The sequence below is a fragment of the Tupaia chinensis genome, unplaced genomic scaffold, assembly GCF_000334495.1.
Source record: "Tupaia chinensis unplaced genomic scaffold, TupChi_1.0 Scaffold000315_1, whole genome shotgun sequence".
Taxonomy (NCBI): domain Eukaryota; kingdom Metazoa; phylum Chordata; class Mammalia; order Scandentia; family Tupaiidae; genus Tupaia; species Tupaia belangeri.
Window position 1 is genome coordinate 475,310 of NW_006159808.1, and position 17,896 is coordinate 493,205.

A 17,896-nucleotide genomic window follows, 5' to 3' on the forward strand; every position below is an offset into this window, starting at 1 on the left:
AGAGGCCAGTGGGTGCCATGGTGGTTAAGGTGCTGGACTCCCACATGTCCAACTGCAGTTTGAGACCCAGACCTAGCAGCTTTGGGAGCACATGTGCATGTGTGCCCAGAATTCCAGGAAAAGAATGGAGAAGGGATTGTGGCATGGTCATCCCTCCTGGGGATGATTTCTCACTTTCCCTCTCATTGTCTCTATCTCTGTTTGGCAAGCCCATATGTCTTGTGGTCAAAACCTTAAACATAAATAAGTAAATAAATAATAGACATACATTTAAAATGTAAGACCTAGATAGTTTGAAAGTTAAGTAAAAGGTTCACAATGTCAACAGTAAGCATAAGAAGGCTACATGGTCAACCTAGCTACAGTGGTCAGGAAGGAGAGGCATTGCTCTGCAATGCTGGAAATCATGTAGGATAGCTCTGGATCTACATCCTGAGTCAACCTCAACATGCCAGGTATGACCACAGGCACATCTATGATCCCGGTTGGCTGCAGGGCTGGGAAAATCACTTTTAAGATGCCCTTTCCCCACCAAAGGAAATACATAAATAAACTAAAATGGAAGAAAGCTAACATAACTATATTGGCATAAGATAAACTTCAAGACAAAGAATATTATAAGAGATTTTAAAAGGATATTATATTATGTTTAAAAAGCAGTTCACTAGAAAAATACAATTCAAATCTTTGTGCATTTTATACTATATATGCCCTTGTTAGTTTTATAAAACTCATGAAGCAAAAATCTTACAATACTCAGAGATGTTTTCACTTTTTTCTTAATAACTAAAAGAATAGACAAAAATCAGTAAAGATATGAAGGACTTAACCAATACTATTAACTAACCTGACCCAATTGACATTTACAGAACATGACATCAAAAAAATTCAGAATACATGTTAATTAAAGGTACATGAAAAAAAAAAAAGGTACATGGATGTTTGAGCAAGCTAGAACATGTGTTGAACCATCAAAGAAAGTTTAATAAATTTTGAAAGTTTGAATCTTCAGAAAATAATCTCTGAAAAATTTTGGTCTTTTGAATTCTCTTATTCTCTTATCACAACAGAAACAAATTTAAAATTAATTAAGAATTATGATATCTAGAAAACCCTGAAATATCTAAAAATTAAATACAAAAACCCAAAAATAATGAATGAGTCAAATAAATCACAAGAAAATCTTTCAGCCCGAATTATAATTATAAAAAAATTCAGAATATGTGAAATATAGCTAAAAGTTATGTAGTTAACAATTAAATTAGAAGGAAACTTATGGTTATAGTTGTAATATTAGAAAAGACAATAATGTTAAATAAAACCAGTGAGGTAAGTTCCCGCCTTGAGAAACTAGAAAATGAAAAGCAAACCAAATCCAAAAAGAGACAAGAGAAAAGAAATAATTAAAATCAAATCAGAAATTGGTGTAAAAGAGGAGATAACCAAAAGAGAAAATTTTTTTTCAAAACCAAAAATTAGTGGGAACCAGCAGTTAGCGTAATGGCTATGTCGCTGGACTCCCACGTAGTCGACCGCGGTTCGCGTCCCGGACCCGGTGGCTTAAAACTCACGCCAGGCGCGTGTGCGTACGTGCCCAAGATCCCGAGAGGAGAATGGAGGAGAAGGGATTGCGGCGTGACCATCCCCCCTGGGGGGTGATTTCTCGCTTTCTGTCTCTATGTCTCTCTCTGTCTGGCGAGCGCACGCACCCTATAGCGAAAAAACCTCTCAAAAAAAAAAATTAGTTATTTAAAAATATAAATAAAATTGATAAACTCATAGGAAGAATGACCAGAGTAGGGGGAACGAAAGTTATCAATATGAGGAATCAAGTGAGCAATCACAACAGAGCCTACAGATATTTTTTACAATATGAGGAAAATATAACTAATTTTTTTCCAATACTTTTTTTTTTGGGGGGGGGGTTGTTTGTTTGTTTGTTTGTTTTGCTACAGGGCATGTGTGCTCACCAGAGACAGAGAGAAACAGAAGGAGAGAGATGGAAAGTGAGAACGAGTTCCATAAAAGGGATGGGCATGCTGCAATTCCTTCACCTCAAGGGATTGGGGGCACACACATATATGTATCCAGTGTGTTTTTCAAGCTGCCATTTCTGAGATATAAGCCTTGAAGTCAGTCATGTGGGATTCAACCTTCTTAATTCCCCACACCATCTGCTGACCCACCAATACATTTAACAACTTAGATAAAAAGAGTAAATTACTTGAAAGACAAAAGTTACCAAAACTGATTTTTCAAAAAATCCACATCTCTGAGTACTCCTCTTCAAATCGTTCTGACTTTTAGAACTTTGTTAATATTTCACATATTCAGTAAACAAAGATGGGACTGGGAAAGAAGACAAAACGGAATTTAAGCTGAAACTAATGAACCTATTGATTATGAGAATAACATTCATAATGAAAATATGAGTTTTATTTTAGTGCCAAAAGAATTTCAATCTATGCATTTTTTTTCACAATACACACTATCTATGAACATACTATGGCATGTTTATACTGTGGAACATAAGTCAGCAAAAAAAAAGGAATATCTCCTAGCATACATGACAATATAAATGAATTTCACAGGTATTATACTTGGCGAAAGACACAAAAGAATACATATTATGAAATTCCATTTATTTGGAATTCTAGACAAAACTAATCTGAAGAGATAGCAATCAGAACAGGGACTGCCATGAGTAATGTTTGGATGAGGATTGATATAAGGGGCATGGAGAATATTCTGTGTAAATAAAATGTTTTCTCTCCTAATTGGTGGATATGCAGATATATAGATTTGTCAAAAGTCACAACCACAAACATTCAAAACTGTTTGAATCATACTGTTTTCCTTGAGTAATGTTGATTTCAGAAAAAAGAAAAAAAAAAGGAGTAGCCTTGTTAGCCTTGCCCGAAGAAATAGCAAGACAGAATAGCAAGTTTTGTTGAACTAAATCATAATACCTTAAGACAAGTTGGGAGGGAAAATGACAAAAACAATAAAAGACATCATTTAACACTTAGTATCCAGAGGTAGATAAATTTGGGGTTAGTATTTTTAGATAAGATTGTGAGACTTCATAGTTACCTTAAGACAAAAAGTAGTTAAACAATAAAAAGAAGAGAATTAGACTGAATTAAAGAAAGCTCAATAGAGTGTCTTCTTTTTGTCTTCTAGATAAACTCACCATTGTACACCATCCCAGTGGTAAGTGCTTGTTATTTACTAAAGAATTTAAGACTAAACAAAGTACATAGTAAACCAATTTTAATATTAATATAAACCTAAGGTGATTAGGCAGATCAGTGTGAAAATTTGCATGCACTTCATATTTATATGCAAAACCACTTGGCATCCAAAATCAGTGTGAGATGATTCTAGAACAGCAGTGGTAGAGGCATCACACTATAGTAAAAGATGCGCATGCTTCAAACTCGGATCACCCTGACCGTTCACAGCCTACTAGTTGTGCCCTTGGCAAGTTATTTGAGCTCTGTAGGCCTCAGTTTCCTGTCATGTAATGCTTACAATAGATAAGAATTTATTTTTTTGTTTGTTTGTTTTAATGTTTTGGAATAGGGTGTGTGTACTTGCTGCAGATAGACAAGAGAAAGAGCAAAAGTGAAAAATGACCTTCTGAGGGGATTAGCCACGCCACAGTCCTTTCTCCTCCATTCTCCTCTTGGGGTTTTGAGTGTATATACATGCACACACTCCACATGATTTTCAAGCCACCTGTCTGGGACTCAAACTGTGATTGGTGACATGGGAATCCAGTGCCTTAACCTACTGGCCCCACATACAGATAAGAATTTTATCATGAGGAATTGCTATAAAGACTAATAAGGATTTCTGAAAATGGTAGCTGGCCATTCTGGATATGTGGAGTTACTAACAGAACAAATGCAATTTGAGTACCACTGGAGAGTCACTTGGGATGGAACAGGAATGTGTTCTGAGCACTGGGAGGGTAAAGGGAAGCTGCTGAATATCCCAGAAACAATTGTCCACAGCTTGGACCAAAGCCTGACTGTAGGAATGGAGAAGCCACGGGCCTAGGCAGTGTAGCTGTGATGGAAATCGAAGCCCATGATCAAGGCAAGGGGAGCAGTAGCATTGGCCAATGGAGAACTAGGAACAAGTTGGCATGTGAAGCGTGCTTTGTAGTTGGCTAATCCTGGAGACTGCGGAAGAGAAGATGCGATCAAGTAGAGGTTGTTACTCAAAGTGTTGGAAAGATAGTTTCTAACGCGAAGTGAATCCTCAGTAGCCTGCCCAAGTCAGTCCACCTGGGAAGGAGAAATTAAGGGGAGAAATTAAGAACGTATGTACTAAGAGAGCCATTTCATCTGTCTTTTATATTTCTTTTTCTTTTTAAAGATAAATTTTTGCTATAGGGCATGTGTGCTTGCCAAAGAGAAAGAAAATGAAAAATCACCTCCCAGGTGGTATGGCCACACCCCAATCCCCTCTCTTCTATTCTCTGAGAGCACACACATACATGCACCTGACATGAGTTTTAAGCCACCGGATCCAGGACTCAAAACATGGTCAAGTACGTGGGAGTCCAGTGACATAACCATTATGCAATCTGCTGACCCCTGCCTTTTATATTTCTTCAGAAATTTTTCTCTTCATCCCATTCTACTCTTTGGATAATATTTTTAATGCTGAATAATAAATCATCAAATCATCAAATATGTGAATGATCACAGAGATATTTAACAAAGTTTGTAATTCTAGGTAACGAAACTTCCCATAACGAAAGTGTGTTGTACAGCATGCCCTTCAACAATAAGGTAGGTTGTATTTATTTCAGTTTTTATAAAATGCAAAAAAAAGAACTCTTTTTTTAATGTGTCTACTATTTTATTTTTATTTAAAATAAAATTCTAAATGATCTGCTTAACTTACACCAGTATAATAGCTTGTTTTCAGGTAGTATTGGCTCCTAACAGACATCTGTTACATCAGCAATAGAGAAACTGTCTATTGCACTAGAGAAAGAATATCTATCCACTAACTTTAGAATGCACATTCTTGACATCAGTACTCAGATCTTTCTGCAGAATAGAACACATTTTTAAGCTTTGAAATAAATATTTTTTATAAATCAATGCTCAACGTTTTTAGCATTTTAAATTACAATATTCTACCATCCTTTTCTTTTCCATTACACATTTGCAATAAAAAGTAAAAACAATTTTAGTTTTTAGCAAACATTTAAAGGTTACAGAACTAACATAATTTTTTCACTGATTATTAAAACTACTTTGTGCATTTCATTGGTTTTCTTTCTATTTATTTATTTAGTCCACAGTTTATTGATTCACAAAATACCTTAAACTAAAAATATGGACAAAGCTAAAATCTAGTTACAAGTGCACTGTAATTTTCTTCTGAAACATTTTTTATATTAATTAATTAATTTACATTTATTTTCTGAGCATCATCACAGCATACAAACTGTGATTTACCATCCAAAATATACTGCATAGTGGCTTAATCATATATATATATCTCCATCCCCAATTTCTCAACCTCTGCCATGTCCCATCCTCCTCTCACACTATCTCAGGAAGAAAAACATGTAAGTCTTCTAACCTGTCTGTGCTTCTAAACATTCTACCCAAATAGAACAAATAGATTAGGTGAGCAATTGTATGTGATGTCCAGGAGCAGTTAGGGAAATGCACTCTCTGGAAGAAAACACATAAGAAACCAGAGGAAAAGCCACCAAGGTCACAGTTTGGCTGAATTCCACATGTACAGACCAAATGAATCTGAGGAATTATGAATGTATCTGTTTTAGCAATAGAAACATGACTTTATTTGAATCACAATGTACATTGTCCTTAAAGGTTAGTTACAGGAGGGACTGGCAGGTGGTGTGGTGGTGAAGGGCACTGGAATCCCACATGGCTGACTGTGGTTCAAGTCCTGTACCTGGCAGCTGCTTTCTTCCTTCTCTCTCTCTCTCCGTCCCTCACTGGTTAAATTAAAATAAATAAATAAGTAAAGTTAAATAAAATCATTCTTTAGGGGAAAAAAAAAGGTTACAGGAAAAATATAGTCCCAAAATAGTGTTGATATAAATATGCATCATACCATTAACTGGAAATAAATTGCTCATGAGAAGCTTAAAAATTAACATGAAAAAAGAACAGCAGAAAAGGAATTGAAAAGTAAGACTAATTTAAGACAACACTGATGCTGTCCTGACCACAGATTTTTCTTCATAAAAATTATGTTATTCCAACTCTCTACATATGTGATGTAGGAACATTTGTGTGGTCCTGTGGCAGCTGGGTTTCTTGCTAAAATCCAGAAGTAGAATCCTTGGTAAATTCACATGATAAACCAATATCAGTTTTCCAAATTTTCATAACCATTTAAGCTCTCTATATTTCTCTTTCTTTTTTTCTTCCTTTTGATAGGTTTTTGCCACCTCCTACAAAAGATTACCATGCCATAATCCCTTCTCATTCATTCTCCTCCTGGGATTTTGGGTACATATGCACACATGCCCAGCATGATTTTCAAGCTTCCAGGTCCAGGACCCAAACCACGATTAGCCATGTGGGAGTCCAGCACCATAACCACCATGCCACCTGCTGGACTGCGTTCTCTATATTTCAAATACATCATAAGTAATCATGAAAGTCACTCACCCTTCAGAATTAATTTAGTATTTGGATTTCTGGATCATTCCATGGCACACCCACGAGCTCTAGAGCTGTATACCATCATCAGACTTACTTAAATGTAGAATTGTGGGGTACACCAAGGCCCTGGGGCTTACAAAAATATCTTTGTTAAAACAATAGTCTTCAGGGACCAGCAGTTGGCATAATGGCTATGTCACTGGACTCTCATGTAGTTGACCATGGTTCAAGTCCCGGACCCGGTGGCTTAAACTCACGCTGGGCGTGTGTGCATGCATGCCCAAGATACCGAGAGGAGAATGGAGGAGAAAGGATTGCGGCGTGGCCATCCCCCGTGGAGGGTGATTTCTTGCTTTCTATCTCTATGTCTCTTTTAGGCGAGTGCACACATCCTATAGCAATAACCTCTCCCCCCCCCAAAAAAAAAACAAAACAGTATTCTGTATTCTACAAGATCGAAAAGCTATACGACCATGACATGATTTTTTGAGAGCAAAATTTTTGTTAAGAAAAAAACAAATACCCAATGCTTACTTAGGCTGTTCTTCCTCAAAATGGATATAAAATTAGAATCCAAGGACCTGGACACAGTTAAACTTTGTAGTGATTCATGATTCTATTTCCTTTTAAGATGGAGGATTGTCTGGGGTCAGCCGGTGACATGGTAGTTAAGGCACTGGACTCCCACATGGCTGACCACAATTCAGACCTGGCAGCTTGCTTCCTCAATTTTTTTCTTTCTCTCTGTCTCTTTCTGGTCAAATTAAAAAACAATTATAAATTAAATTAAATAATTTTTTAAAAGACAGAGGATTATCTTGCAAGGTACCTCTACAATGCTGTTTCTTCCAAGGCTATGAAGAATAGCTATGACTTCATCATGTTTCTTTGTTCAGTCTTGAAATGAAAAAAATGTTATCTCTTGTTTTTTGTGTTTGTTGGTTTTCAGCTTCCTGCTCGACTCCAAATTGAAAAGGAATTTGGTTTCTGTTGCAAGAAAGATCATTAAAGAAGGTAAAATATTATATATATATTGTGTGTATATATATATATATATACACACACATACATACATATATATATATATACACATACATACATATATATTATATATACACACACACACACACACATATATACACATATATATAAATGGGATAGATATATATGTGTGTGTGTGTGTATATATGTTTTAGAAAACCTAAAGCAAGCTCAGGACTTGAAGTAATCATTTGTCTAGGAAACAGAAATATTTAAATATTTCATTGTCTTCTGAAAAGATAAACATGTGCATTTTTCAAGCGAAAGGTGATTGTGCCTTAGAAGGATTTATGCTGGTGCTAGCTAATCAATTTCAGTCAAGCGCTGTTGTTCGCTAATACATTTCCTGTGATCTCATTTTCAGGCTATTATAATAAAACTCAAGGATCTGCAGACATCGTGCTTTCTGGGTGAAGCAAGCTTGCATTTGGACTGCCTGCATGGTCTCCAGGGAAAACCTGTACTATGAAAGAAGCAAGACTAAATCTGGGGACTGTTGCTGCCACAGTGTCCTTACCCCTGCTTCAGGTGGGGTGGGCCTATCAGTATGAAAATAGGAGGCCACCGACGTAGGAGAACTGTGGGCTACACCAATGTTCGCATTCTTTGAACATTCTTGCCCTGCACAACGCACTTTGCACTGAAGCAGCTAGTTCCCGTTTTGAAAATTAGAGGAAAACAAAAGCGGAGAAGTTAAATGCTGCGTAGAAAAGTTCCTGGGTCTATTTGAGACACAAAGCTTTGCAAAGCCATGAACACACAGATCCAGGGAGTATAGTTTTTCATCTGCGTGGTTGTGCGTTGCCTGGATTTCTCACATTAAGGCGCTAACTACTGTCATTGCATCCATCGTGTACGCGCAAACCTCCCTTGCCTGGAGCCTGTCTGCATACACCCTGACCACTTTATTCATTTAATTTTCTGAATCTCTGGTTAATATCCATTCCCACAACCTGTACTCTTCATTTATAAACTTACAATTTTTCTCAGCCTCTTTCTTAGAAGCAATTTACTAGCTTGGAATAGAATGCTGTTTTATCATACTATGATTTCCATGTATAAATGCTACAAATAAATTGGATATTTAAAGCTATGTCTGGCTTTTCAAAATAGATGTAAGAGAATTAACCACTAAATTCTGCTTACCAGATTAAAAAGAGAAGTCTACCAAAATTTTTAGAAAATAAATCAACTCCATTTCACTGTTAGGGACCATATTGTAGAGTAAACACATATAATTTTTTCTATCTTCTAAACAATGACAGAAATATCTGTTTAAAGTCATTATGCAAAACATCTATTGTAGATTTCCTGTAAATATTAAAATGCTCAAAGAGGTTCCTTTTTTTTTAGTTTCCAGAGGCCAGTGCACTTACCAGAGAGATGGAGGTCACACCGCAGTCCCTTCTTTTCCATTTCTCCATCCCGTTGGGATCTGGGGCACACATGCACATCCACTGGAATGCTTTTCAAGTTGCTGGGGCTGGGATTCAAACGGTAGTCAACCACATGGGATCTGGCTCCCTTGAACACCGGGCTATGGAGCTGGCCCTCAAAGAAGTTCATTTTATAAAATAATATAGTAACATGACTCATCTAATAGAAGACACCTTGACTATGACATTTTGAAATTCAACCCACCATCTTATATTCAAGTTTTCGAGAAATGGCATAGCTTTCCACACCCTGAACCCATTCTTTTTTTTTTTTTTTTTTTGGAGAGATTTTCACTGTAGGGCGCGTGCGCTCACCAGACAGACAGAGAGAGACATAGAGACAGAAAGCGAGAAATCACCCCCCCAGGGGGGATGGTCACGCCGCAATCCCTTCTCCTCCATTCTCCTCTCGGGATCTTGGGCACACATGCACACGCGCCCGGCGTGAGTTTTAAGCCACCGGGTCCGGGACACGAACCGCGGTCGACTACGTGGGAATCCAGCGACATAGCCATTACGCTAACTGCTGGTTCCCAACCCCAGTTCTGAGGACTATCCCATCCTGTGCAGTCAGGAAAAGGAGCACGGAAATGGACTGCCTTGCTTCCCTGTCATTTTCTAGATCCATAAAATCCAAATGAATCTATCACCTCTAAAGTAAGGACTTCCTTACGGGGCTGAGACTGACGCCTACAATTCACCATTGGCTTTACTCTTATTTTAAAATGTAAACTGATGGTGAAAATACCAGCTCTCTTATTATGATGAAATTAAATCACGTCTTACCTGAGACTCAGTTAAGGGTGGAAGTGGGCAAGAAGGCCTGAAGATTAACCAAGTCTTTTACACAATGGAAATCTAAACTTAGGACCTCAACGGGCAGGCCGGTGGTGTGGTGGTTAGAGGAGCTGGATTCCCACATGGCCGACGGCAGTTTTGAGTCCAGGACCTGGTGGCTTGCTTTGTTGCTTTCTTTTTCTCTCTGTCTCTCTCTGGTCAAATTAAAAAATAACAACAAATGGAATTAAATATTTTTTTTTTAAAAGTTAGGACTCTGAAGACAAGCCTTATGAACTAGGATAAAATTAGAACCATGGCCAAAAGCTCCTTTAATAGCCCCTTTCCTTGGACATGGTGACCCTTGATATCTTATTACTCTGCATCACAAAGAAATAAGGAAAACAAATCTGGAAGTAAAGTTCCGTTACCGTGGCTCCTGTCCTGAGTAGGCTCTGCCAGCGATAAGGTGGTTAGAGGAGGACGGACTCGAATGTCAGAAGGGGCCCTTATTATACCTGTTGTATGAACAAAGGAGATGGGAGATGAAGACACAGGGAGGAAGGACAATACGAACGTAGGAAGGATCCTGACTGCAAGTGCTCCCTTGGGAAGCAGTACCCTCTCATCTCTGAGAGAAGCCTATAGATGAAGCTCAAAGATGAACTTGTATGTTTTTACATGTTTTACTGCTCATTAAATTTGAACCACATAACAGAGGCTTCTTAGCTATAGAAGAGGTCAGGAAATAGATACAAAGGGTCATGGGACTGAAATAGATAGAAATCTTGTATTCTCCATGAAAATTGGGAGCATTATTTTTTTAAAGAGGGAGATTGTTTTGCTATAGGGCACGTGCACTCGCTGGAGAGACAGAGAAAGAAATCACCACCCGGGGGTATGGCCACATCACAATCCCTTCTCCTCCACTCTCATCTTGGGATTTGGGCATGCATGTACAGGCACTGAGTATGAGTCTCAAGGTGCTGGGTCCAGGATTCGAACTTCAGCTGGTCACATGGGAGTCCAGCACCTTAACTACGATGTGATCTGCTAGCCCAGATTGGGGAGCATTTCTAACAGAGCCCTAACCTCTGCCAGAAGGGAAGACCTACATGGGAGATCTTCTGAAGATTTTGAATCTGAAACCTGGAGCAGCTAGGTAAATCCTTCCAATTTTTGCTTCTTCAAATCTGAATGTTCCCAAGCCATTAGTCCCAACTTCAGCTAAGAGCCATTCCTCTTCCTTGGAGTTACCAACACTCTCACTTCTTGAGAAATTTGAACTGGTACTGAATGTTATTCAAAGAGTTTTATTTTTAATATTAGCTCCCTTATTTTCTACTTAGTCAATTTTCTAGATAACAAAGAGACAGGATCTAGACCACTTGATCCCTACAGGGCACAATTTTATTCTCCCTGCCCTCAACATATGGCAATATCTGGAGACTTTTTTATTGGCATGATTTAGAGAGGAGGTGCTCCTAGCATCTGATGGGTGGAGACCTCGCATTCTGATAAACAGCCTGCAATACACAAGGCAAGGAATTTATCCAGTCCAGAAAAGCAAGGGTGCTGGGGTTGAGACAGCCCAGTCTAGAGTACAAAGAAAAAGATTAGCACTTAAAACTGTGCTGTTAAAATAAAAACAGTTACTATACAGTTTTTGAACATGGAAATCCCTGGGGTTTCTCTAAGCAATGCAATAACGAGCTAAGACAATCCCCATCTGAGGTTAGTGGAAGAGTCCAGATGGTTTTACTCTGTCAGTGTTCTCCCTGGTTTCTGAAGTTCCCAAACTCAGACCTTTGAGGATCCTTCAGACATCTTTCTGGAAAACACAAACTATTGGTTTGTCAGGAAAGGCATGGTGTATTTTTTCTGTTTTTCTATGCATTGTGACTTTTCCGATGACCCAATAGCATAAGTGACTGTTTTTATTTCCAAGTGCATATGACTTAAGCTTAAATGGTTCATTAAACACTTAAAAGAATGGATGAGTCTGATACATTTTCATAAATCAGCATTAGTAGAGTCCATTAATGGAACCTCTCATTTGTAGACTATTTGAAGTATTTTCTAATGAGAATGACCTTGCACCTTGATTCACTGTGACATCCCACTTGGACACCAAGTGTTTGCTCATCTGAGTTCCTTCTTATAATGCTCAGGGGGTGTGACTTTAATAACTTGAACTTACCTGGAAATTCACCACATACTGCTTTCCTAAGGGGGTAAATATGGGAAGAGAGACTTGCATCCTAAGCTGTTTAGTGGGTCCCAGCTGATTAGCAGAGGATGAGAAGGAGGCATTTCTCACAGCCGTTTCTGCAGCCAAGCTTGCTAGCCTACCTTAATTTGTAGCATTCACCTTTAGAGGGAGGGATATCACACAGAACAGCAAACCACAGTACATTTAACCATATGAACAGCAGGGTATTATTTCTCAATATTCTCATCTTCAAAATGCATTTGATAATGCTGCTTACATAATTCTGTGGGTTTTCAGTGATATGCATTTCAATGACCAGTACAGTACTCAAGAGCAGGAGCTTTGCAGTGAGGCTGACCTAGCGTAAACCAGGTCTCAACTCTGCCTCACTGCATGAACAACGCAAGTGTTTGCCCCTCCCTGAACCCCATCTCATCCCTGATTGAAGGGGGGTAATAATACCAATGGTAGCATATGTTGTTTGAGAATTAAATATGGGAGATCATTCAACTTATCACCCAGAGGACCCTTTGGTTCATAAAATGGAGTACTACTGATGATTACAGTGGAGAGTCAGACATAAACTGGGATGTGGTCGCTCTGCTTAACTGAGGTGAAAGTTCTTGAAATATCTTGTCTCAGAGTAAATGGCCAATGGAGACAGTTTGCAGAAAAGTACTTCTTTGAAGAGTGAATGCTGTATGATGCTGTATGATGCTTTAGGCTGGCTTGTTGTCTGACTCTTACACACAGCCTTAAAGCATGTGAATCAAATCTATATCATTCTAAGGTAGAACAATAATTTAAAAATATTGAAGGCCACCAGGATCACTCACAATCATCATAACCCTCAAATGGAAAAACCCAGGAGAAGCAAGATACCAGAGCAGTCTGTTCCAGGTTGTATTATAAGCAACACATGGAAGGGTATTGCATTAAATGGGGTTCCTTGGTCAAGTGAGTTTGGAAAGTGCTATGTATTTTACTCCATTTTAGAACAGCATAGTATACATCAAAGAGTTAAAAACTAAATAAATGGGAGCCAGCAGGTGGCGGAGTGGTTAAGGTGGTGGACTTCCACATGGCCGACCAGGATTTGAGTCCCAGATACGGTGGCTAAAAACTCATGCCAGGCATGCCCAAAACTCCCAAGAGGAGAATGGGGAAGAAGGCACTGTGGCATGTCCATCTCCCCTGGAGGGTGATTTCTCTCACTCTCTCTCTCTTTCTCTGTTGAGCACACACACCCTATAGCAAAAAATTTCTCTAAAAAAAATTAAATGAGCAATAAAGAAAAATATACAATTTGAGAAACACATTTTGTGTGTATATAAGTTGGCCTCATTTTCCATGGGATGAGAACAGAAATAATGGCTGAGGATGCCTGGGGTAATGAGTTGAGATGGATCCTGACACCTGGGTTCAATGGGAAACAGCATGTCATGATCAGCAATGACGTCTGCCATGGTACTGGGATGCAGGAGCAGTGCAGGCACTCAGAGTCACTGCATGGCGCCAGCAGGTGGCATGGTGGTTAAGGTGCTGAACCATGGTTCAAGTTCTAGACCTGGCAACTTGCTTTCTTTCTCTCTCTTTTTCTCTCTCGTGAGTGCATGTTAAAAGATAATAATAATAATAACTAAAATATTTAATGTAAAGTGAGAGTATGTTCCCAATTTTGCAAATAAGAAAAGGTTCACTCAGAATCAAGTTAAGCAGATGGCTACCTCTTGTCTTCAAATTAATTAGGAAATGTGTTTCTGGCTAAATATAATTTCTGCTATGTAATTCTTTTTATTAGGTACTCAAATCAACGTCAAGCTTAGTTGTATGCAGAATCAATGTAGGACCATCCAGAGAGGCTGCCTGTTGAAACATCAAACACAGGCAATTTCTGAGTCCACAGACTCCAGGGGACGGTTTTGTTCAGACTACCTTTAACCCCCTATATCGATAGGGGACCCTCTGAGAAAGAAAGAAATTAGTCCTTAGCAAATTAATTTTCCAAGGATTTTCTTTCATTTCTCAAGGTAGAGATAGACATAATTATAGCAACCATCATAAAAAAAAATACTGTGAGTTTTCCCCCTAGCACTTTCTCTTTGGGTCAAATGGGAAAAAAATAAAATAAAAAAATAAAGACCAGAGATTCAAAGAAGTGATATTTGACCTCCAGGCCTGGCGTTCAAGTGAAAGTGTGTGCAGTGATGGTGAAGAGCCCTCAGCGCACTTGCAAGACACTGGCACTTGTCATGTAAAATGAGGCCTTCTGTAACTCAGACTCGGCAAGCCATGCCTCCAGCCTTCCAGATCTGCATCAGCTGACTTGGGAATCCCAGCAGATGACCTGCCATTAACAGTGACATGGACGGCAATCTCTCTCAGAAAAAAAAAAAAAAAAGAAAGAAAGGAAAAGAAAAGAAGAAAAGAAAAAAATTTAAACAGAAAAAGAAAAAATTATACAGAGAAAGAGGAGTAACTCTTCTTTTTTATAAAAGATTTTTGCCTTATAGCACATCCACTTGCCAGAGAGATAGACAGTGAGAGGGAAAGTGAGAAATCACCCTTCAGGGGTGATGGCCACTCTACAATCTCTTCTCTTCCATTCTCTTCCTGAAATCTTGAGCACACACACACATACCCCACCTGGCATGACTTTCAAGCCACTGGGCCTGGGGTTTGAACCACGATCAGCCACTTGGGAGTCTAGCACCTTAACTACCACGCTACATGCTGGCCCCTCAAAGGGGTGAAAAATCGATATATAGAAAGTATATATACACACAGTCGAGTGTCACTAACCAACAAGGATACGTCCTGAGAAACGCACACCAGGAAGCCTGACGTCATGCTGACATCACAGAGTGTACTGCACAAGCCTCCAAGGTCTAGCCTGCTACCCCCGAGGCTGAGTGGTGCAGCCTGCTGCTCCTAGACTACAAGCCTCTACAGCATTGTCGCTGGGCCAAGTACTGTAGGCAACTGTGATGTGGTATTTGTGTACCTGAACAAAGAAAATGTACAGTGAAAACATGTCATAAACAATTAAACAAAGAAAGGAACACCGCAGAGGGTACTTACTATCTGTGGAGCTCGCAGGACTGGCTGTTGCTCTGGTTGAGTCAATGGGTGAGCGTGGAATGAACGAGGAGGCCAGGCACATTGTGTGCCACTAAACGATAGAAACTACACATTTAGGTTACACTAACTGATTAAAGACTTTTTTCTTTTTTCCATAGTAAATTAATCTTAGTTTACTATAACTTTTTAAAAATAATTATTTAATTATTTATCATTATCATTATTTTTTAATTTGCTACAGGCATGTGCACTCATGAGATGAGAGAGAGAGGGAATGCGAGAAAGCAAGCCACCAGGTCTGGGACTCAAACCATGGTCATCCATGTGGAGTCCAGTGCCTTAACCACCATGCCACCTGCTGACCCCCATGCCATAATTTCTTTACTTAATAAACTTCTTTTTGTAACTTTTCAATTCTTCTATATTAACACTTGGTTTAAAATATTAACACATTGTACATTTGTACAATAACTTTTTTTTCTCTATTGGAGAGGTTTTTGCTATAGGGCATGTGCACTCACCAGAAAGACAGACAGACAGAAAGTGAGAAATCAGCCCCCCAGGGGGGATGACCATACCACAATCCCTTCTCCTTCATTCTCCTCTCGGGATCTTTGGCACACACGCACACTCACCCTGCATAAATTTAAGCCACCAGATCCAGGACTTGAACTGTGTTCGACTACATGGGAGTCCAGCGACATAGCCATTATGCCAATTGCTGGTCCCTATTTTTTTTTAAGAGAGAGGTTTAAAAAAAAGAGAGAGAGAGAGGTTTTTGCTATAAGGTACATGAGCTTGCTAGAGAGAGCAAGAGACAGAAAGTGAGAAATCGCCACCCCACCCCACCCCCGGGGGGATGGCCATGCTGCAATCTCTTTCTCTCTGTTCTCCTCTCAGATTTCTGGACACACACACAAACGCACCCGGTGTGAGTTTTAAGCTGCCTAGTCTGGGACTCGAACCACATTCAACTACATGGGAGTCCAGCAACATATCCATTATGCCATTAGCTAATAACACTAAAACAGTTTTTCTTAAAGCACTTGTTCTATAAGCTTTTGTCTATTTTTATATTTTTAACTTTTTTTACTTTATAAACTTTCTTACTAAAAACTAAGACACCAACACACGCAGGCTAGGCCCACGCAGGGTCAGGATCATCAGTGTCACTGTCTACCACTTCCACTTCCTGCTGCCCTGCAGGTCTCCCAGGGCACTAACATGGAGCTGTCATCTCCTGTGATGGCGAGGCTTTCTTCTGGAACACTGCTGAGGGACCTGTCTGGGCTCCTCTTGAGGAGTCACTCTTCAGAAATATGTCCACCGTGGTTTTCTCGGTTTGTTTCTTTTTTCATCACAGTTCTGCTTTAAGCAGATAACGTACCATGGGTATTCCTGTTATGGAAACTTCTGGGGTTGCAATCCATGTTTTCATGCTTTTTAGAAGCTTGTTGAGGTCTGCAAGAGCTCCTGCTAAATCCTTCACTGTGAATTTGCTTGGGGTTCTTTTTCTTCTTCCCTGCAGTTGACTTTTCTCTTGCCTCTTCTTCAGCTGTGCACTTCCGTCCCAGTTCCAATCATTTCTCATCAGTCAGTTCCTCAGGGACCACCTCAGGAAACGCCTCAGTGTTATCCCCCGCCCACACTCAGGTTAAGGTTGTTTGCCATCCTCACAAGGGGGTAGAGAGTTTTGGGGACCTTGAGCGTGTGTATCTGTGTACATAGTTGATTCCAGCATCAATGTTACTATTTCCATTACTTACAATAATATATATTAAATATAATAACACAAACCATGTGTGTGTGTGTGTGTGTGTGTGTGTGTGACACAGTCCCCCAATTCCTCCACATTTCACAGGGCACTGAGCTCCTCAGACTGTCATGCTAGTGAACAGACAAGGAATTGCTTCCAGTCACACTGTTTATCTCTACCTCATATATGTTTATATACATATACAGTGTGGATATATAAATAGATACAGAGTATATATGCTATATATATGCTGTTGGAGGAAGCATACGGTGTTGCTAAATTCTTGAAGATATTTAGTGATGTGAACTGCAAGTACCTGGGTTCAAATCCAACTCAAACACTTTCGAATTATATGTCTTTGGAGAACTGAGTTTCTTTATATTTTTACTCTCCAAATATTAATTACCTTCCTCATGTATTATTATGTGATTTAAATTGGGTGGATGTGGTACTTAACGAATATTATTATTACTGTAATAATCTGACTTCATCTTTGTCGAGCAATGTGCTATCTAGGGTAGGGGTACAGAAATACAGTGGCATGCTAAAACAGAACCAGTCCCTTTCCCTCATGGGGATACTAGACATAATCCCATAATTGATGTAAAATTGTATTACTTGCCATGAAGAAGAGAGCATGGTGCCATGTGAGGACAGAAGTCTGACTGCTTTTTCCTGTTTCTAAAATCCCTTCCAGAGGGCCTGGGTGAGTCACACCCACAGACATAACAGACCACTTTGGCCCATTTGATAAGAGAAATCTTCCTACATCCTGTCCCTGGCATAGTATCCCTGTAATGGGTGAGTAACGCCCACGATCATTCACAGACCATTTGACTCATTGATAATAGGACTCTTCCAAAGTCCTGTCCTTGGGACAGTGTCTTATGACTGCAGACAAGTCCCCTTATCTCTGTTAGAG

General features: G+C 39.3%; 1 protein-coding gene and 1 long non-coding RNA gene across 4 annotated transcripts in view; one reads left to right on the forward strand and one right to left on the reverse strand.

Moving 5' to 3' along the window:
• BANK1 (B cell scaffold protein with ankyrin repeats 1) overlaps positions 1–8,805 on the forward strand; it is a 235,995-nt gene extending 227,190 nt beyond the window's left edge. The window contains exons 16-19 of the mRNA XM_027772930.1: positions 3,184–3,213; positions 4,750–4,805; positions 7,621–7,685; positions 8,077–8,805. Coding sequence (XP_027628731.1) covers positions 3,184–3,213; positions 4,750–4,805; positions 7,621–7,680 — 146 coding nt within the window. The 3' untranslated portion in view covers positions 7,681–7,685; positions 8,077–8,805. The remainder of the gene's footprint in view (positions 1–3,183; positions 3,214–4,749; positions 4,806–7,620; positions 7,686–8,076) is intronic.
• Positions 8,806–10,362: 1,557 nt separating this feature from the next.
• The window catches only part of LOC102501955 (uncharacterized), a 70,003-nt gene continuing 62,469 nt past the window's right edge, over positions 10,363–17,896 (reverse strand). For 2 of the 3 annotated variants that reach the window (XR_334933.2, XR_334934.2), the window contains exons 4-5: positions 15,219–15,323; positions 10,363–10,443 (exon numbers count right to left, since the gene is read on the reverse strand). This is a non-coding gene — a long non-coding RNA (uncharacterized LOC102501955). The remainder of the gene's footprint in view (positions 10,444–15,218; positions 15,324–17,896) is intronic. The other variant, XR_334935.2, reaches the window with a different exon arrangement.